Below are 21,410 nucleotides of genomic sequence, written 5' to 3'. Positions count from 1 at the left end.
TGAAACTTTTAAATGCGGAGATGAAACTGGGTAGGGAAATGCAAATCCCTGACAGAGACTGGTGTCCTTATCTTTCCTTCAGAGAGAGGCTAGATAAGAATAGCCAATATGGGCTCCACGTGTAAGGGTCTATTCAAACAGGGCTGAATAGCAGGTGTATGTATACAAACACAGTCTGGGACAGATTTATATTGTTGGACATTTACATTTTTACACACTACAGAGATACCACTCTTTTAGTATGCAAATATGTATTCCTCAATTCATTGGAGGTCTGGTGTGGTGGCCCCTGTAGTTAAAATGTTATCTGGAGAGGTGGGGGTGTCAGTATGCATGACAACATGCATTATAAGGCATTAAAACAATCTTTAGTTTCCAGCAAAGCTTTCTGCTGTCCAATCTCCATCAACTCTGTTCATTCTGGGTTCAAATCATAAAATGTTCGATAAAACCCGAAGCTTGAGAAAAATGTAATCCTTGGTCACTAAGGGGTAATCAAATCTGCAGGCACAAAATGTTGCTGTATCTTGGACACAGATACTCTTTGTGTTCTTTTCAGGAAGAACAAAGAGACTGAGAAAATGAAGATGTTCTATTCTCTCTCTCTTCTTCCGTCTCTCTCTCCCTCTCTCTCTTTGTCTTTTTCATGCATCCTTCGTCTCTACTGAGGGAAAGAAGAAACCAAATAGATCTGTCCCCATCACTCTGAGCCATGGGTGGTTCTGTAGAAAGCGAAAGAGCGGAGAGCAATAGAAGAAGACTGCATCAGATGGCTTTAGCCCCCTTTCTGAATGTCAACCCCCCACCCCGCCATCCTCGCTTCTCCTGCCCAGAAATAGCGAGTCGACCAGAGCTGTGCCCAGACCACAGACACAAAACAAGCCGCAGCCCTCACATCGAGTGAACGTCGAGGCCCCAGTGGCCGCGGTGATCCGAGGAGGAGGGGTGGGGGTGAGCAGAGGGGCCCTCCTCTCTGTCCATCGGTCCCCAACCGCGGTGCATCAGCAGCGGGGAGAGGCGATGGGAGAGGACACCCGTCCAGCCGGAGCTCGGCGTGCGTCCCGCCACACACACTGACACCCCTGACACACTCCCTCTGTGTGGACGTGGCAGACAGGGCCTCGTCAGCAGCAGATGTCTCATGGCGCAGGCTATAAATAAAAAAAGGGGGGAGGGAGTGGGAGGGAGGGCTGGATGGATGGAAAGAGAGAGGGAGAGAGGAGGGAAGAGAGAGAGTGAGGGAGAGAGATGCATGTAGAGACAAAGAGATGGGAGGGAGAGGAGAGAGTAACAAAGAGAGAAAGAGAGGGGGAACGATGAACACTGATAGAGAGGAATAAAAGAAAGAGAGGGGGGAGAAACAAAAAATGAGAAAGATGGAGAGACAAAGAGGAACAGAGAGAAAGCAAGAGAGGGATAGATAGAGAGAGAGAGGGAGAGAGAGAGAGGTCACTGGAGTGCTGACACAGCCTGCCGTTTCCCAGCATGCCATCAGCCACGCTGCGCCACACCAGCCCTGTCACCTCTGTATTGAATGCCTCTCGGCGCGGGCACTCTGCGGCCCAATGGATGCCATCTCAACTGAGGCACTGGCCAGAGGAGGGAGGTGGCAAGCTGCGACACCAGGCCACACAAGCTGTGCTCTAAAGGCTGGCAGCTGGGCCGGGAGCTCCGCAAGGCAGAAGACAATGGCGTCAGGAAGCCCTGCTGTTGGCATTTCTCACATAGCATAGGCTTACTGGGAATCAGAGTCACAGGTTGCTGCAGGTAACACCACAGGACAGATCCATTGCATTCGCTAATGAGAATAGGTAATAATAGGCAGCCATTTAAGAACACTACTTCACTTCTGCTTCAGTCTAATAAGAACTTATTAATGTCTATATTAATGATGATTAGAAGTTCTTCATTTATTTTGAGTGCAACACATTTGAAGCAGATGAGGCAGAATGCATCACAGCAGCACGTAGCCAAGGACCAGGGCACAGGATGGATCACAGGACGTGAAACAGCCTTTCTTCCCCGCAGCACTCAAGCCAAACATGAGGGCTAGCATGTGACCTACCACTCAGGCAAAACTAATTGACTGACCACTAATAGTGCCAAGTAGTTACATATTGCACCTTAGGCTCAAGCAACTACACTGTGTCCTATTTTGCCACATTAACCGAAAGAAATGAGGACAACCCGGCGAAGTGGAGGGTTTAAAAATAGGCGAGAGCAGTAGCTTGTCACAACGCATCAGCTGAAGGTGGCCGGGGCAGGAGAGAAAGCGCGAAGCTGCTTTGAAAACACACTGTCAGAGTCACCGTCGCCCTGTCCGTCCGATGGCTGCGCGTCTCCAGCGGAGTCCCTCGCCGGCCCTGACGTCTGGTCCTCCTCAGCCGGGCTCCAGCTCCACCAGATGGACAGGCAGCCGTGGCGCGTCCAGCTGAGGCCCCCTCCGTGTGCATAAAGGGCCTGGCTCTGGCCAGACTGCGATTTAGAGCTCACATGTCACTGTGCATTGCATGTGTGCAGGCTGTGAGTCTGTTAATGCAAACAGTTTTGGTTATTTCACGGCAAAAAACACACAAAAAAGAAGAAAGGAATAAACAAAAAAAAAAGATATATATAAGGGGGGGGGAGAGAGATAGAAAGAGACAGAGAGAGAGGAGGTTGGAGCGAGAAAGATGGAGAGAGACAGAAACTGTGAAAAGGACAACATAAATGTATGAAAATAAGGAGTGAGAGTGAATATATTGAGTCTGATGACATTTTGCATTTGGACATACATGCATGTCATCAGAGAGGAGAGAGGGGGGGGAGAAAAAAAAGGTGTGGCAGTGCTGCTGACAGTTTGTTGAAGAGCACAGTGCTGAAAGGTGCCTTAGGAGTGCTAATGAAGAACTCACTCCTGCTCGAGAACAACGCAATTATCTGGAAGTGTAAAAGCTGAGGATGAAGTGTGATTGTGCCCTGCGGGGAGTATCGCAAGAGTCTCCACCTGAGATGTTGCTGGAATGCCTCAATGGAAAAAAAAGCGTGCTGACAGCAGTCTGCCACAAACGTTTATCTGCGTAAAAATAATGACAATTTGCAATATTATCTCACAGCAACATGCTGTCGCCCACTTAAGTGAGAACAAACTCAAATTGCTGTAGACTTTGGTGGGAAGAAGTCTCAGAGATGTCCTTGGGGGAAAGAGAGTTGTGTGTTGCCCTTCAGGGTGGTCAGACTGTCAGTTTATCATCTTTGGATAAATTAGGCAGAATGCATTTAGCTAATTTGGGCGGTTTGCATCATGTAAGGTTGTATATAATAGAGAATCCCTCTGTTAATGCATAGGTTACAAGATATCATATTCATGTATATGCATATTCACTCAGAATGACTAAAAGTATGAATAACAGAAACTGTCATTTATGATAACATGATTGAGCCTAGATATAGGCTATCAGTGGGTAAGCAACAAATTTGAGGATTATGTTGTTGCACTCTACATTATAGACTAAAAGGTTACAACAGATTACTGGTCAACAGGTATCATTTTCAGGTTTCACTTGTTGATCTCCTTTGGCAATATTCTATTCAGGCAATGTAATAAGCTTACTAATGGTCCTTATTCATTTCCAGGTTGCCCTGCTGGCTTGGCTAACGTAAACTCGCCGGCTGTTTTCTTCGCTTTACATGCCCTAAACCTCAAATGTTAGCTAGCCTATCTTAAAGGGATTATGAAGAATTGTGGGATAACGGACTACAAAATGAATCGCGACTTTGAGGGAGCATTCTGAATTTAATTAATATGAGCTGTTCCATGGTGTGCTTCATAAACATTGTGAGTTTAAAGGTAATGTGAAGATCAGAATGAACTTGCAAGATAGTTAGTTCGCTATCGATAGCTTAGCAAGCTATTTGTTAGCTGGCTAATTTAGGAGGTTAACTAACCGGTAACGTTAAATAGCCAGCCAACAGGCCAATGGTAAGCTAAGTTGATCTGGTCCTCTGCTTGATGGAATCAAATTATATTTAATGTTAACTATTGATTAGTGTAGGGACTGTTGTAATTGACGTAGCTAGAATATTAACTAGCTGAACAGCTCACAAACTGGATATCCTAGCTAGCTACTATTCATTCTAACTTCATGACAGTTGTAATGTTAGCACTCAACGTATAGTTAGCGACTAAACTTCTGACAGGTAGCAAGCTATTGATGTCCAAAGTGATCTATATCGTTGACAAGCAAATTCCCTTACCAACTTAGTTATTGTAAAACAACTTAATGTGAACTTATTTTGATGTGAAACATGGGTGCAATCTGAAAATAAAGAACAGCTGGCTATCTAGCGATTAGTTAGCTGGTAACATTAGATAGTTACAGGTGGGTTTGCTCACCTTTTAAACAAATACAGTTTGTCTAAAGCTAACTGTTGATTATTGTCTGTCTGTCTGTGTTTTCCAGTACGGATTTGCATCGTGTCTGTGAGACTCCCTAACTATGCCTCAGAAGTTGCTCAAGAGTGCGCAGTACATTGAGCTGGGGAGCTACCAGTATTGGCCCGTCCTGGTGCCAAGAGGCATCCGGCTGTACACCTACGAGCAAATACCTGCCTTCCTGAGGGAGAACCCGTACATCACTGATGGTTACCGCGCCTACCTAACCTCCAGGCTTTGCATTAAAAGGTGCGCAAGGATCTCATTCTATTGAATGAACTGGGTCACAACCATTGTGGTGACAGGGCGTGTGGCAAAGTGAAAAAACCTGTTACAAGTACAAGCCCGTTACTATATATGTATATATATATATATATATATATATATATATATGTATGTGTGTGTGTGTTATATTTATATATATATATATATATATAATATATATGCATCTACTCTTGACCTATGAGAGAGTATTTACAGTTACTGCATGATTGGCTGGAATGAGCATTTTTTCCATGTCTGTCTGTCTGGAAGTAATAATGTAGAGTTTGATGTGTACGTTTTTTTTTTTTTTTAAGTATTCAACAGGTGGCACTCAGTCCCTCACTAGCTGGTCTTAAACTCATCAGCTACTGGGGTTCAGCCACCTTACAGTGAGAGCAGAACTAATGAGAGTGGAACAGCAAGCCCTCTGTGTAACATGATCATCCTCTTCCTCAGCCTCTTCATCCTGTCCAATGAGACAATGAACATCTGGAGCCACTTGCTCGGCTTCCTGCTTTTCCTGATCCTGGCGCTGCATGACATGACCACCGTGCTGCCCATCGCCAACGCCACCAGGGAGGACTACGTCATCCACACAATCGAACTCTTCTGCTTCCAGGTGTGTGTGTGTGTGTGTGTGTGTGTGTGTGTGTGTGTGTCTTTACGGTTCAGGGTGTGTGTCCGATGTTTGTATGTCTACATGGTGTGTAGGTGCCATTTATGATTATCTATGTGTTTGTGTGTGTGTTCACACCGCTTGTGATGTCACTGTGTGCTGTTATTGTACTATAAGTACATCATCTTTGTGTGTACAGTGCCCTCCGCAATTATTGGCACCCTTAGTGAATGTGACCAAAACAGGCTATGAAAAAACTTGTCTTTGCTGTTTATCCTCTCGGTCTTTTACTCAAAATATTCACAAAAATCTTACCTTTTCATTGAAGTAACATTATTGAAAGAGTTTTTTTTTTGACATTAAATAAAATATTTTTCTCCAAAACATGGGTGCCACAATTATTGGCACCCCTAGAAAATCTTATAATTAAAATCTAACTGAAGTATATTACCAGTCATGTTTGACTTTTTTAAGTTCACCTGTTTGATTAGGAACTCTTTAGTGGTCAACCATGACTTCCTGTTTCACTCGGGTATAAATATGAGGTGACACAGGCCAAATACCCTTAGTCATTCATTCAAGATGGGAAAGACAAAAGAACACAGTGTCGAAGTGCGACAAAAAGTTGTTGAGCTGCAGAAATCCGGAAAAGGATATAAGAAAATATCTTAACAGTTGAAAATACCCATTTCCACAATCAGGGCAATAGTTAAGAAGTTAAAAGCGACAGGAGATGTAAGGAATCAGCCTGGAAGAGAACCTATCTGTAAATTGACCCCACGCACCGTGAGGAGGATGGTTCGACTGGCAAAAGAATCTCCAAGGATCACAGCTGGAGAATTGCAGAGGTAAATTGAGTCTTGGGGTCAGAAAGTCTCCAGAACTACCATCAGACGCCACCTCCATCACCACAAGTTGTTTTGGAGGGTTGCCAGAAAAAGCCTCTGCTGTCAATAAACAACAAACTAAAGCGCCTACAGTTTGCCAAATGTAAGTCAGACTTTCAATGGGACCGAGTTATATGGTCAGATGAGACCAAAATAAAGCTTTTTGGCAACAAACATCAAAGGTGGGTTTGGCGTAGATAGAAAGATAGCCATACAGAAAAGCACCTCATACCCACTGTGAAGTATGGTGGCGGATCTTTGATGTTGTGGGGCTGTTTTTCTTCCAAAGGCCCTCGACATCTTTTTAGGATAGATGGTATCATGGACTCCATCAAATACCAGCAGATATTAAATGAAAACCTAACAGCCCCCACTAGGAAGCTTCAAATTGGCTGTGGTTGGACCTTCCAGCAGGACAATGATCCGAAGCACACCTCAAAATCAACACAAAAATTGTTCACCGACCGCGGAATAAAGGTTTTGCCATGGCCATCACAGTCCCCCGACCTAAACCCCATAGAAAATCTGTGGGAAGAGCTGAAGCCGAGTATACAAGCGTTGACCTAAGAATCTGAAGGATCTGGAGAGATCCCGTGCCAGATCCCGTGCCATGTGTTCACCAACCTCATCACGCATTATAGGAGAAGACTCAGAGCTGTTATCTTGGCAAAGGGAGGCTGCTCAAAACATTAAATTAAGGGGTGCCAATAATTGTGGCACACCTGTTTTGGAGAATAATATTTATTTAATGTCAACTTTTTTTTTTCTTTCAATAATTTTACTCCAATGAAAAGGTAAGATTTTTGTAAATATTTTGAGTGAAAGACCAAGAGGATAAACAGCAAAGACATATTTTTTCATAGCCTGTTTTGGTCACATTCACTAAGGGTGCCAATAATTGTGGAGGGCACTGTATGTGTGTTAGGTGTGTGTGTGTACTTTTGTTTGTATATAATTACACGTATGCCTGGTTATTGCGTGTAATGATCTGTGTGTGCGGTCTCAGGTGTGTATGCTGTGCTCAGTGGGGTTCCACGTCTTCTGTTGTCATCGCTCAGAGAAGACCAGTCGCCGCTGGATGGCACTGGACTATGCTGGAATATCCATCGGCATCTTGGGATGCTATGTGCCTGGGGTCTTCTACGCTTTCTACTGCAACAATGTAGGTTTTAGTGCATTCATGTGATATTAGTGACAAGCACAGAGGTTTTGTGCATTTGTGTATGTGTGGTCTGTGTGTGTGTGGTGTAACGTTGACTGGCCCATTTATTATGTGTGTTTATTTTTTTTGTGTGTGTGTTTGCGTGTGTGTTTGCGTATGTGTGTGTGATGTAACATTGGCAGGCCCAGATTTATTGGTTGGCCTGAGCGGCACTCTCCCATAGTGGGCTGACCCAGCAGATGGCTGCCTGTCTTTGCTTGGGGCATATGCTACCTGTGCAACACACACACACACACACACGCACACTGTTATCATGCTCAATTTCTCCCTCTCACATGCACACCACATGAACACACACATATGTTTACAGACGCATACACAAAATATGCCGAACTGTACACAGGTGGTCACACACACACACACAGTGTCTGTAATGAAAACAGTAGTCAAATAAACATACACACACACACACAAGGACACACACCATTTAGAGGGCAACCCACTTTTGTGGGCTGAATTCATTTATACCAGAGGGAGATGTGGCATTCTGGTGTGCATGTGGCTCTGCCGTCTGTTGGCATAGTAACCTCAAGCGGCCATACTGTGTGAGTTCTGTCAACAAACCCATCAGCGTCTCTTCCCGTAAGAGTAGTCTTTGAACGCCACAAGGATTTTGTTTTCTAAATAATTAAGTATATTCGGAGGAAAAACACCTTGGCTTGTTTACTGTTCACGTTCAATCATTCAGAAGATGCTTGTCACCTTACTGTTCCTCTTACTGAAGAGGGACAATACATGTGTTATCAGCGTCTATGCTCCTGATTAGTCAAGCCTATGACCTTGTTGCTTGCTAGCATCACACTCTAGATGGTTAAACTCCAGAAACACCGTAGTTTTAGGAGGAGATCAGGAAGCAAGTGATATAACTACCTTATTGTTTGAGTTGATGAGCACCAGTGCTAACTTGTATGAAGTGTGTGAATAGGCGGTTGGATGAGTTTAGGCCCCAGTCGACTGTTTTCTCTCTCTTTGTGAGAAGGAAGCTCCTGAGACTTAAGTGAAATTCCTGCCTCTCTATCCAAACAGAAACCAAGAGAGAGGGATTTGGCATAGCTAGTGGAAAAGGCCCAAGTTGAGGATGAGAAAGTTTGAGAAAGTTTGAGAAAGTTTGAGAAATGTAAGTGTAAAAAAAAAAAGCAAGATTTTTTTTTTTTTTTTTTTTCAAACGTTCACACTTGTGTTTAGTTTGACTTCATTCTTCATGAAGGGGTGTTATGCTCTGCGAACTCCAAGTACTTCATGTCTCTTCTTCAGCAGAAGTCATAAAACACGCAAAGGGGTGCACCAGTTTACTGATGAGGTGACTAACAGGAAGTTTTAAATAGGAGACACTAGACTTGTGATTTAAACAGCCTCTTTTCTCAGGTTGGCATGCTGTGGGCTGCGCAGGTTCTTTCAGATCTGTATCAGCCTTTAGCTACAACTTGGAGCAGAGCAGGTGTTTTTTTTCTTTTTTCTTGCTTGTATGTTGTTAAGAAATGCGTAATCGTGGCACCTATAGATAATTAAATTGTGTGCTTTTCGACGCCCGAGTTGCTTATACACTCTCACAAGTAATTACTACGGTTATTGCCACGCAAATCAGAATACAACTTAGTTCAGAGAAATCATGTCACATCATGGCTCCAAGCCTTAATGTTTCAGCCTAGATACTATAAAGGATCACTCAGTGTGCCTACTGAGATCACCTTCAAGTACTCTCTTCTAGATGAAAGAGAGGGACAACTCACCTTTTCCACGCAGTCGACAGGTTTTTCTGTGCCAAAGGTCCCCACCTCTCTTAGGTATCGGACGTTCCGGATCACAGGCTGCTAATCAGACCGGTGTAGTCAGGCGAGGTGTGTAGCGGGCCGCGGAGCTTAACTCACTTCATTAACTGACGCAGAAGCGAGTTTTGTGGTATTTAAAAAGTACCCCAAGATTTAATGTCAAAGAGGTCAACAAGAATTTAAAGAAAAGAAAAAAAACAACAAGACTCGGTCCCCAAGTCGTCAAGCTCTCAGCAAACAAAGAGAAGAGCTCTCTTACATGCATTGAGCTCAGCTTTTAACTGCTCTTTGCTTCCGTCTTTTCATCACGGACTTCTCCTTATAAGGTTTCATTCCATCACACAATGTACTTTGCCATATCAGGGTTTTTTAACAGAGGTATGACTCATCTATAGGCCGGCTTCTTACAGCCTGCGTCTTCCTCGGGGCCCCAAAGGTTACACTTCCTGTGCTTAACCCACTTACAGTTTCACTTGAACATTCACAGCTTACATCAGCATTTTCCCTCACAAGCATTTGCACTGAAATGTTTCCTTACACAATAAGCAATTTTCACTCTTGATCATAGCAATCGGCAGCAGATATAGATTTGTTAAACATCACTCAAGCAATTACACCACACTATCATATGATTATAAGGCATGATTCAGAACATTCTGCAATCATTGTAAAAGGCATATATCGGTTCAGATGATTATAAAGGCATAGCTCCAGCAATTTCATCAAAGCATACGTTTTTCATATGATTAATACATATTTCAAACAATCTCAGCAAAGCGTATATTTGTTAAATGAGTATGAGAATGGGATATGAGTGTAAATGTGAGTCTGAGAATGTATATGAATGTGAGCCTAACACGCGTACGGATCCATGTCGTGGCTGTCAGGGTTCATTCTTTCGTGAGTCGTTCATCACCCGCCTCTTGGACCTGCCAGTCACGAGCCCCCGGTGGTACCAGTCCTTTCCACACAACCCCCAGGGACTTCTCCGGACAAGGGATTTGTCCGCAGAGCCTCTCTCTCCAACATAAAGTTCCATTTCACAGCAGTTACACATTCTCTGTCAGACCAATAATACTCATCCCATCCCGCCCGTACAATGTCATCAGCAGTGATAGGGCACATGTTTATTTTTATTAACACATCTCCACCCCGCACCAGAAAAAATTCCCCACAAACAGAATTGGATTTCCCCACGGACACCCAACAGTGTAATTCCCAACAAACTCCCTGTTTTGGCTTAATTGTGGAGGGGCCATATCTGCTCTTATCGCTGCCCACAAAGACCCAGAGTCCTCGTGTTTGTATACACGCACCATCGCAGGTCTTACATCAGTAAATTCTTTCCAACCCTTGTCAAAACTGTAAATCAGGCTGGAACTTTTCAACATTGCTTCCACTTTGCTCTTATTCCAACGTGCATTCAGCCACGGTATCGAGTGCTCCCCACCCAGTCTAATGTAATGGATTCCCTTCCAATTTATCGGAATAGCCATCAACTCAAAACAAAGTTTTGATCTGATTTCCTGACCATTCCGAACAGTCACTCCGAGAAATTGCTTTCTCGTCTCATTCACGGGTTCAGAGACCGCTTTCACACTTTCTTTCATACTTCTCCCATGCGAGACGAGATTAGAATCAGCAGCATGTCTTTGAGGCAGTCGCTGCTTCCTTTTGTGTTGCTGTCTGCGGGAAATCCCGGCTATTGGGTCGAGTATGCCTCGACTAGTTTGCATAATCACAGATGGTGCTGCCGCAATGGTAGACTTCCCGTCTACAACGCTAGGTTCTTGGTTTTTCTCACCGGCCAGTGCGCCCGTCTCAACTGAGCTATTGGTTAAATCGCCTTCAGCGGCCTCGTGGTCGCATCGGGTTTAAATGGAGCCCCATTTTTTTCCCTCGACCTCTCCCGCCTCTGGCTGAGTAAGGTCACTTGTATTGCCCCCTATGGGGTTCCATCAATTCTGGAAGGGGTGGTTCCCCTTCTTGCGTCTCATTTTGCATTTCTTTTTCTTGCATAAGCGTTCGTGGCTCAGTGGTAGAGCACCCGCCTGTCCCACAGGGGGCCCGGGTTTCACTTCCGGCCAACGCATCAAATGAAGCTGGGTTTTTCAATGTGGCTATTGCAAGGCCTAACTGGAGCTGAGGTTCAGTGGTTACATCAAGGGTGGATGATCCTTCATCACTTCCCTTTTCCACTGTTTTCTCGATCTCACCAGGCTTAAGCCCCCATTCCACCTCTTCAGTTATCACTTCCATCCGGGTTACGGTACCAACTTGTTCATTGTTAAAACTTCCCGATTCATCACCCGCACACCAATCATTAACCCCGCTCTCGAGGACTAGAGCATCTTTATTTTCGGCCAGAAAATCATCTTTAATTTTATTAGATATAACTACAACAATTGGTTCTTCGTACAGTTTTCCTTTCATCAAACCATAATTTTTCTTTGCTTTGTTTTTCTTTGCTTTGCTTTGTTTTTTCACAAGTACTGGAAGCCCAGTGGTAGAACTCACATCTACTATTTGGGGGGTCCGGTTTCCACTCCCGGTCCACCTCCGGGGACAGTAGGCACCCGTTACATATGAGTTATTTGGTAATTTTCCTACACCGGTTCCTATTACCTTGGTCACCTTGGGATTCAATGGTGTCACATCTTTTCCCTTGACCATTTCCGCCTTTAGCGGATTAGGATTTATTTTCATGTCTCCCAATTCTTTCATTGTGACTTGAAAATTGGGTATAAATTCTCTCATTTGCTTTGCACATTGTGCATTGCTAAACGCCTCAAAATCATCTGGAACTTCCCATTCCTTATTCTCACACTCGAGGACCAAAGCCTCCACATCATCACATAGAACCACATTTTTGGTATTGTCAGAATGATTTGATAAAACCTGTTCCACAGGCGAGTTATGCTCTGTTTCCATTGCATCCGTTCCATCTGGAACCAAAGCCTCCTTGTAGCTCTTTTTGTCATAAAAAGGAGCGTTGGTTTTAGGCTGATCATCAGGCTGGATGTTTCCAGTGTTCTTCCACATTCTTCCTTCTGCCAGAGCAGTAAGGAGTGTAGTTATTTCTTTACAGTTGTTCATTCTGTCTTTTGACCAATAAATTGAGGTTGCACCCTCTCAAAATCAAAATCAAATATCAAATAAAAATAAAACACCTCAAATCAAATGTAACCACAAATTAAAATCATGCTATCCGTTCGTAAGAATTCCACTCAGATACGCTAGGTAAGTGGAGACCAACGGTACATCCACTGACAGCACTTCCAATGCTATTCCGGATCTCCCCGGTAAGCGTATCCATCTTAGGACATTTTTCCAAAGTATTCTAAGACATTTGCTAGAAAGCTAACACAGAATATAATCAGAACATAAACATAGTTGCCTACCAGAGCAGGCCAATTTAGAAACCCTGATTGTGGTGTAGAATCATTTGCCATGGTAATCTGTTCAAGTTCCTTTTCATTTATTGCATCCGCAGGTGGTTTGGTTGTCTTGCCTCTGTCTGTGTTAGACTTGCCAACCGCCCCCTGGGGTCTTACACACACACACTCTCTCGAAGTGTATTATGAGAGGCCCTCTCTCACTTCAGTTTCCTGTGCCCCTTCAACAAGGGTTAACTTCCTCATTTTCATCACCTTCTTGCGTGCTCAACATTTTTACTTGTTTAACTCGCCAAATGGCTTTGGCTAGTATTCCTATTAGAATCCTTCCAAATAGGGGATACACAATGTATTGGGCAGTCACCCACAACACGCAAAAATCATAGGTGAAAATGTTTTATCAAACATTGTCTTAACCATGATATCAATCAATCAATCAATCCTCATCAATTTTATATAGCGCTCCTCTAAGTACCCGAAGGTGCTTTACAGAGTAGTTCAGTCATTCAGACAAAGTCATACCGGTGGTGGTAAGCGGACATAGTCCACCACACTCCAGCCCATGTTAGTGTAGTTTTTACAGTGCATGCATTGCCCTGTATTGTTATTCCTTCGTTTTTTCTTATACTTATTATTATTCCTTGTACCAAACCTCTGCGCTTAATTCAGCTTGAACCGTTTACTTAGAAACTTTGTTCAAATCATGCCGACAACGCCCTTTATACTTTTTATTTTTGCACTTAATGCACTGGTATTTCCTTCAGGAATTGCATATTCTAGTTAGACTTACAAACAAACACATTTCTTTTTTACATGTATTTCATGTTCTGTATTTCTTTTCATGTTAAATCATCAATTGTTTGTCTATTTCCCCTGCCTGGGGCTTAATAGACATTCTCTGTTTGTTCCTTCACGGACCAAATTTCTGCAACTTCTCCATTTCCCTCCACTTGGTCCCGTGAAGACAAACAGCTTACAAAACGTAACAAGAACAAAATAAAACATAAAACCAAAAACCCAACACAATTCAACTCAATTCAATTGAATTATTGAACCAATTCATTCAACTTAATTAAACTTAAAAAAAAAAAAAAAAAAAAAACTCCAAACCTAAAATCAAAAAAAAAATATTAAATTAATTAACCCAATTCAATTGATCAATCCACTTCAATCAATCAAAACAAATGCCAGGCTCCTACTTGGTTACCTAAATTTCCCTCAGGATTAATAAAGTATCCCTTTATCTATCTATCAACCTGATAGTGTGCCCTCTGGAACTCCAGTGGCTGCTTCCCCAATCAGAACCGAATCCTCCGCGCTCACTGACACACTTGGTTATTAGTTCCACTAATAACTATCGTCCCCTAGACAAACACACAAGCATGGGATGTGACACGATTCTCCTTTTTACACGATGGCAGAGAAAACAGTGACTCAAAACAAGGGTCCGGGTTTTACCTCGTTCCTATCACTGCCAAAGAAATCTCTGCTAATTTTACACTAAAGTGTGCAAGTACGGCAGGCCGAAGTCTTTTATCGATGCGTATCAGCTATCAACTATCCGGGATGCGCTGTATCTGGGAGGGATGTACTGCACCCGTGTGCTTCAAAATGATATAATCATATCCAACATCAATTATAATATCTTTATCTGGTTTGTGTGGTTTTATCTATCCCTGAATGATTTTGTCTTTCTTCATTCCCCTTATATTTGCACATGCTTTGCAAGTTCCTCTTATCGTCTTTTCCTCCCCAGAAAAGTGAAAAATTATATCTCATCAACAATCACTAATAATGAAAAATACAAATCCATGTTAGTAATAATAATAACAATAATAATATTGCTATCAGTACCCAACTCCTGTTACTCTCCATTTCCATTAAATGTAAAACGTTTTTCATTGCCTCTGCGTGCTCCACTATTTTAAAAAGCCATCTGGCTCTCAGCGCCTCTGCCACTTCTGTTTTGTGGTTTAGGCACAGGCTCTCCGTGTTCAATACACTGGCTGTGTTAGTTTCAAACTGTTTTGTGCATAAATCTCCCTGTTGTAAAGTGCGATTATGCACTGTAAAACATCGGTCTTCTGGTTTAGTTCTATTTCTATTTTCGCCTGAATCCAGGCTTTGAATTAAATCAGTCGGTTAACATCTAATCCCATCAGATACAACACTCCCGGACTCATCAATAAGGGGAGGACGCGGATCTTCTCCCTTCTCCCACTCTGACACAACATCGTCCATCGTCTGGGGGGTGTACGATCCTTCCTCAAAAATGGTTGGACTAGACCAAATTTAAGAAGCGCACCTTAATAGAACGCGAGTAGCTAATTCCGTTCCCCAAAGGTGCCTTTTCGGTCTAAACACTGGCCCTAGGCTTACCACGTATTTAGATCGTTCTTCTATTACCGGATAGGTGTACTTAATCGATTTCCTTATCTGGTGGTATGCCAGACTCTGATTAGGACCAGAAATCGGTTAGGTTCGTGCGTACGGTCTACTTATTACTCGCGATCATTAGCATTACCCCTCTACTAATGACCATTCATAGCCTACACGTTGGGCGCCATGTTAAGAAATGCGTAATCGTGGCACCTATAGATAATTAAATTGTGTGCTTTTCGACGCCCGAGTTGCTTATACACTCTCACAAGTAATTACTACGGTTATTGCCACGCAAATCAGAATACAACTTAGTTCAGAGAAATCATGTCACATCATGGCTCCAAGCCTTAATGTTTCAGCCCAGATACTATAAAGGATCACTCAGTGTGCCTACTGAGATCACCTTCAAGTACTCTCTTCTAGAATGAAAGAGAGGGACAACTCACCTTTTCCACGCAGTCGACCGGTTTCTCTGTGCCAAAGGTCCCCACCTCTCTTAGGTATCGGACGTTCCTAATCACAGGTCGATTATCAGACCGGTGTAGTCAGGCGAGGTGTGTAGCGGGCCGCGGAGCTTAACTCACTTCATTAACTGACGCAGAAGCGAGTTTTGTGGTATTTAAAAAGTACCCCAAGATTTAATGTCAAAGAGGTCAAAAAGAATTTAAAGAAAAGAAAAAAAAACAACAAGACTCGGTCCCCAAGTCGTCAAGCTCTCAGCAAACAAAGAGAAGAGCCCTTCTACTCGTCTTGAGCTCAGCTTTTAACTGCTCTTGTTTCCGTCTTTTCATCACGGACCTCTCCTTATAAGGTCACAAAATCTTCATTCCATCACACAATGCCCTTTGGCCATGTCAGGGTTTTTTAACAGAGGTATGACTCATCTATAGGCCGGCTTCTTACAGCCTGCGTCTTCCTCGGGGGCCCCAAAGGTTACACTTCCTGTGCTTAACCCATTTTACAGTTTCACTTTGAACATTCACAGCTTACATCAGCATTGTTCCCTCACAAGCATTTGCACTGAAAATGTTTCCTTACACAATAAGCAATTTTCACTCTTGATCATAGCAATCGGCAGCAGATATAGATTTGTTAAACATCACTCAAGCAATTACACACACTATCATATGATTATAAGGCATGATTCAGACATTCTGCAATCATTGTAAAAGGCATATATCGGTTCAGATGATTATAAAGCATAGCTCCAGCAATTTCATCAAAGCATACGTTTTTCATATGATTAATACATATTTCAAACAATCTCAGCAAAGCGTATATTTGTTAAATGAGTATGAGAATGGGATATGAGTGTAAATGTGAGTCTGAGAATGTATATGAATGTGAGCCTAACACGCGTACGGATCCATGTCGTGGCTGTCAGGTTCATTCTTTCGTGAGTCGTTCATCAATGTGTGCAAGATGTTTATTCAATTTGATGAAATTCCTCCATGATGTTGAGACACTGCAGAGACAGTTTTGATCACATGTTCAGCAATGCTAATATGGACTGTCTCCATATTCAGTCTGACTGATGGATGTTTGGTGGAAGGGTCTCTCTCTTATGAATGGTTTGTGCAGTGTGATGGGACTATACACCGAAGCCCAAAGTTTTACGTATATTGAAATCTCTGGACCATAGAAATGGCTACAAGATGTTTAATGAAGCCCTTGTACCATAGAAATAACTACAAGATATTCAACGAAGAAGCCCTTGTACCATAGAAATAACTACAAGATGTGAAGCCCTTGTATCATAGAAAAGACCACAAGATCACAGTGGCTTATCTTCTCCTCCATCTCTCCCATCCCTCTGTCCTTCTGTTCCTGATGTCCATGTATTTCTCCTTTCTTTATCTTTTCTTTTCATGGCGGTCTCTGTGACCTCTTGTATTCCTCCTTCCGCTTTGCATATTTCTTCTCCAACCTTCTCTCTCTCTTCTTTTGCTTTATAATGTCGTCCTCCTGTTGTCAGTCTCTCCGTCCCTTCCTTCTTTCATTATTTTCTGTCTCTGTCTCCATTTGTCCCTCTGCATGTGTCTCCCATCCCTCCCTGTCTGTTTTCTGTGTCTGCTCTCTTATCGCCACGGAAATCTTTTTTTCGCTTCCGCATGATTTCAGTCTCCATCCATCCATCCTGCTTTTCCTTGCAGTCTTTCTCACATTTCTCTCCCCCTCCTCCATATTTCTCTCTCTGTCTCTCTCCCCTCCCCTCCGTCTCGGCATCTGTGCCCTGCCTCCCTGCTCCGCTCCGCTCCCTACCACCCTCACCCTCGGGATGGGGCCAGCCTCACTGCCCACGCCAAGCGTTTAGCTTTGGATGCTGGGTGACGACTCAATCTGCCAAGTCCCAGGAGAGAGAGGGAGGGAGGGTGGGTGTGAGAGAGAGGGAGGGAGAGAGAGAGGGAGGAAGGAAGGAAGGAAGGAAGGAAGAGTGAGAGGCAGAGAGAGAGATAGTGAAAGAATGATAGATTTAGCTGCTATCTTTATTTACCATCTAGATCACATTTATTATTTAATATATATTTGTGCTTTTCTGAATATGTTATGGCTCTTGATCATATTGTTGAAAAGTGTTTGTAAAGCTGCCCCAATTATGTGTGTGTGTGTGTGTTCTCTTCTACAGTACTGGCGGCAGGTGTATCTAGTGGCGGTGTTGGCCATGACTCTAGCAGTGTTTCTGGCCCAGATCCACCCTCTCTACCTGAGCAAGCATTGGCAGAGGATTCGCTCCTCCATCTTCTGCTCTGTCGCCGGTTACGGCCTCATTCCCACAATGCATTGGGTGTGGCTCAGTGGAGGCATCCACTCAGATGTTGTCCAGGTAACGGACCCCTTTGTGGACAATCACACACACAAACACACACACACACGATAATGCTTGATTTTGAGTGGGCAGTCCTCATTGTTTTAGGTAGTAACTAGTGTAAAGTATTTAGAACACATTTTCCTCTATCCTGGTACAGAAACATATATAGCATGCTCTATGTTGAAGGTACCGGATTGCCATAATGTTAAAACATTCAAAGTCGAGCCAGCTAATAGAAGTAACTGTAGGTAACTGTTCTTGTTCCCATGTGCCGTCCGAATTCTAACAGTGTTCTGTCTTTCTCAGGCGTTTGTTCCACGCATTCTGGTGATGTACGTGATCGCTGCGGCCGCCTTCCTCTTCTACATCTCCAAAGTTCCAGAGCGTTACTTCCCAGGTGACGCACATGTTAGCTATCTCAGGAGCGGAATACACCTATAACTTGCTGTTAATAGGCTTTATCTATTGCATTGTAGCCAACTTTTTATCTGTCCCTGACGGCGTAACAGCATGTAAATACGTGCTGTCTAATGGACCACAGTGTGCTGCACTATACTATAACTATAACCATGTGCTACAGTTTTGGGTCAGAAACCCACCAGGGGATCCATTGTTCTTTTAGGAGAAGTCTACCAGTCCGGCAGATATTAGTGACATGAGTGTTGAGAAGAGGGATCTGTTTGTAATTGTGTGTGTGTGTGTGTGTGTGCACCCACAGGCCAGCTGAACTACCTGGGTGCCAGCCATCAGCTGTGGCACATGCTGGTGGTGCTGATGTTCTACTGGTGGCACCAGTCCGTACTCTTCCTCACTACCTACAGACACAGCCACCCCTGCCCCGATCACCCGCTGCACGCCTAGGCCAGCCACGCCTGTCTCCTACTGATGAGGTCAGCAACACAAGCCTCACCTTTGGTGGCCGGGAAGCAATGGAAGTCTGAAAGCTCCCAAGTGGACATGAACTCACTCTCATTGCTTTGGGCCAGAAGGTTAATAGTGCTTCATACAATCATAAAGCCCTGAATAGAAGTGCCTACTGTCCCATAATGGAGAAGGTCAAAGAGAATCAGAATTTCATATTTGAAAGGGTAGCTGTGATTTTGGCTTCAGATATTATTCACTCATAACAATCAGACTGTTTTAAGCTACGGCTGTCTTGCACTTCCCTCAATCCAGTTCTTTGAGGTTCAGTTGGTTCGTTTTTTTCTTCTTCTGAAGATCCTTTGCTAAACAAATATCATCCATCTCAGTTGTACATGCATCATAGTACTACATGTCCACTTCAGATCAGTCTTGAGATTAGTCAGAGCTGGGCCCACAGATCGCACCCTACTCTTCAATCTACTTTGAGTATTTCCCAGTGTCAGGTAGCCTTTCTGTCTTGTTTAACTGTCATTTCTCTGCAGTCCAGGCTACACCCGTGCTGTCCCCCTTCATACAGAGGAATGTCTTCAGTAATGGTATAAGATGGATATTGTTACAAACCCTGGTGCAATAATCAGTATTGAGTGACAAATGTAATGCAATCATAGTGGTAAAACCAAACACTGCAGGTCACTGTGGATCACATTGATATGTCCATGGATGATACAATAACTAACACTGCTAAAATGTTTTTTTTCCCCTCCCTTTTGTTGTTAAGGCACAAATATGGAATTTCAATGGTTGAATTATCCTCTGCTGGGGTACATTTTTCTAGTTTTCTAGTCGAATCTCATTTGTGATATAAAAGTTAACTTTTCTGATATAGAAAATGTTAATATGAACACTGTTTCTGTTGACTTTTCTGTGGTCCTTTGCGTACATAAACATAGGCATTTCATGTACACTTCTGTTCGGGCAATGTCACATGACCTTTCTATCAGATCTCAGATTGCCTTTCCTTGCAATGCCTGGATTGACCCTAAATATGCAAGTGACGGTAGTATACTCTACTGTTCAGTTTGAGGTCACTTGTCCTTGTTTTCTGTGAAAACATAAAAGCAAGATTCTTTGACAAAAGCAAAGTTTGAAGGACAATTATTTATTTCAAATAAAAATCATCATTTCTAACCCTGTCAATGACCATGCCTATCCATTTGGCTATATTTCCTAGATAGATAGATGGATACTTTATTAATCCCGATGGAAATTTAGGAAATTCTTATTCACTCATTTAACGTATGTTTTCATGGAAAACAAGGACATTTCTAAGTGGCCCCAAACTGACACTACTGTCACTTGCACATATAGGGTCTTGTAATGTAGCACAACTAAAGGCAATCGGAGATCTGATTGCCTGACCGTTTTGCTGCCTCATTTCCTATGTAATGTTGGAAATGTTATACAAATTTACTGTATTTGAATATCTTTCAGCTATTTATTTTACATCTGTATTATCTGTTACCTGTATGTTCTGATATGTAATGAGACTTTAAAAGTATTCTTTTGTATTTAAAGTGTGTGTGTAGGGAGTGAAGTTCTCCGTTGTATTTAAGAAGAGGTGGGTGGTGTCAGATAGAACCTTAAACTTAGACTAAGCCTTACACTGAAAGTTTTCTGTGAGTGATTCGCTCACCAGATCAGTCATACCAGTACTAGGCTTACCTTGATGTTCTGTGTGGTAAAAGTATATGCTTTTTTTTATTATGGTAGTATGACGTCTACCAAGACCTTGGATTATACTTTGTACTAGTGCAAACTCAGATCAAGCAATTTTCAGTGATGAAAGTTTGACTTCCTCTGTTTGGCTCACCCCCCAAGTCTGGTGATGTGTATGTGCAGATGAGGGTGTGGAAGATCTCTAAACTCTATTGGGCTGGCCCCTCCGTGTCCCTAGTTGGTTTATACTGTTGGGAGACGCAGTGTGAACTGAGTTGCTTTATGCTGAGCTCAAGATTTCATCCTATCTGTCTGTGAATATTCTTTTTTTTTTTCTACGCAGACTTGCGCCACTCCAGTGCTGACTAACTTGAATGATTTTAAATAAATTACAAACTCTTCTATGGTTCATGTTTGGCCTCTCTCATTTATGAGCTACCACTGACTTGTCACTGCCTCAGCCTGGTTCTGTGAGGAGCAGGTGGGAGATCTGAGTCTTTGTTCTTAAGATCACATTGGGATTGGTGTTTGATTCCGACTTCTTAAATGTCAGGCATGCCCTTGTACACTGTTCCACTAGAGCAAGTCAACTAACAGCACTGGGGATGTGGATTTAATTACCAGGCAACACATACTGAGTGAATGAATACTAAATGTCCCAAACAAAATTGGATAAAGCCCTAGGAACGTGATGAGCAAAACTGAGTGAAACCAACGTTTTATTGCATTGTTAGAAAGCAATACAGCATGATAAATATCACACATGGTGATTAGGTCAGGCGATTGATGTAGGGAAAAATGGTAAATTTTTAAAAAAAGTAAATAAAAAGTCCCTTGGTTGAGGAGAGAAATGTCCCAGGGCAGTAAGAACTGAGGTGAGGTGATAAGTAGGTGCCAGTGGCCGGCTCGGCCCCAAACAGGAGGTTACGGTGGCCCAGATAAGACCCTGAGGTCCGACAGAGCCGTTCCAGCATCGGGTGCCTGTCTGAAGGGCCTCGTCCAGATGCGTTCGGACAAGACCGGCCGGCGCCACACGGCATGATGTCATCACAGCATGTGTTGCGTTGTGGAA

General features: G+C 43.1%; 1 protein-coding gene across 2 annotated transcripts; it reads left to right on the top strand.

The window, feature by feature from the left end:
* Positions 1 to 3,608: 3,608 nt before the first annotated feature.
* On the top strand, positions 3,609 to 20,744 carry paqr3a (progestin and adipoQ receptor family member IIIa). 2 transcript variants are annotated; one of them, XM_012835128.3, is made up of 7 exons: positions 3,609 to 3,817; positions 4,443 to 4,663; positions 5,135 to 5,297; positions 7,188 to 7,343; positions 17,576 to 17,773; positions 18,065 to 18,155; positions 18,477 to 20,744. In XM_012835128.3, exons 2-7 carry the CDS (start codon positions 4,479 to 4,481, stop codon positions 18,617 to 18,619), a joined length of 936 nt encoding a protein of 311 aa, XP_012690582.2. In that variant the 5' UTR covers positions 3,609 to 3,817; positions 4,443 to 4,478; the 3' UTR covers positions 18,620 to 20,744. The 2 variants fall into 2 exon arrangements, with proteins under 2 accessions (XP_012690582.2, XP_012690581.2); XM_012835127.3 differs by having other exon boundaries at positions 3,609 to 3,829.
* Positions 20,745 to 21,410: the final 666 nt, after the last annotated feature.

This window comes from Clupea harengus, chromosome 7, assembly GCF_900700415.2.
Source record: "Clupea harengus chromosome 7, Ch_v2.0.2, whole genome shotgun sequence".
Taxonomy (NCBI): Eukaryota; Metazoa; Chordata; class Actinopteri; order Clupeiformes; family Clupeidae; genus Clupea; species Clupea harengus.
This window is presented reverse-complemented; position numbering and strand designations above follow the sequence as displayed.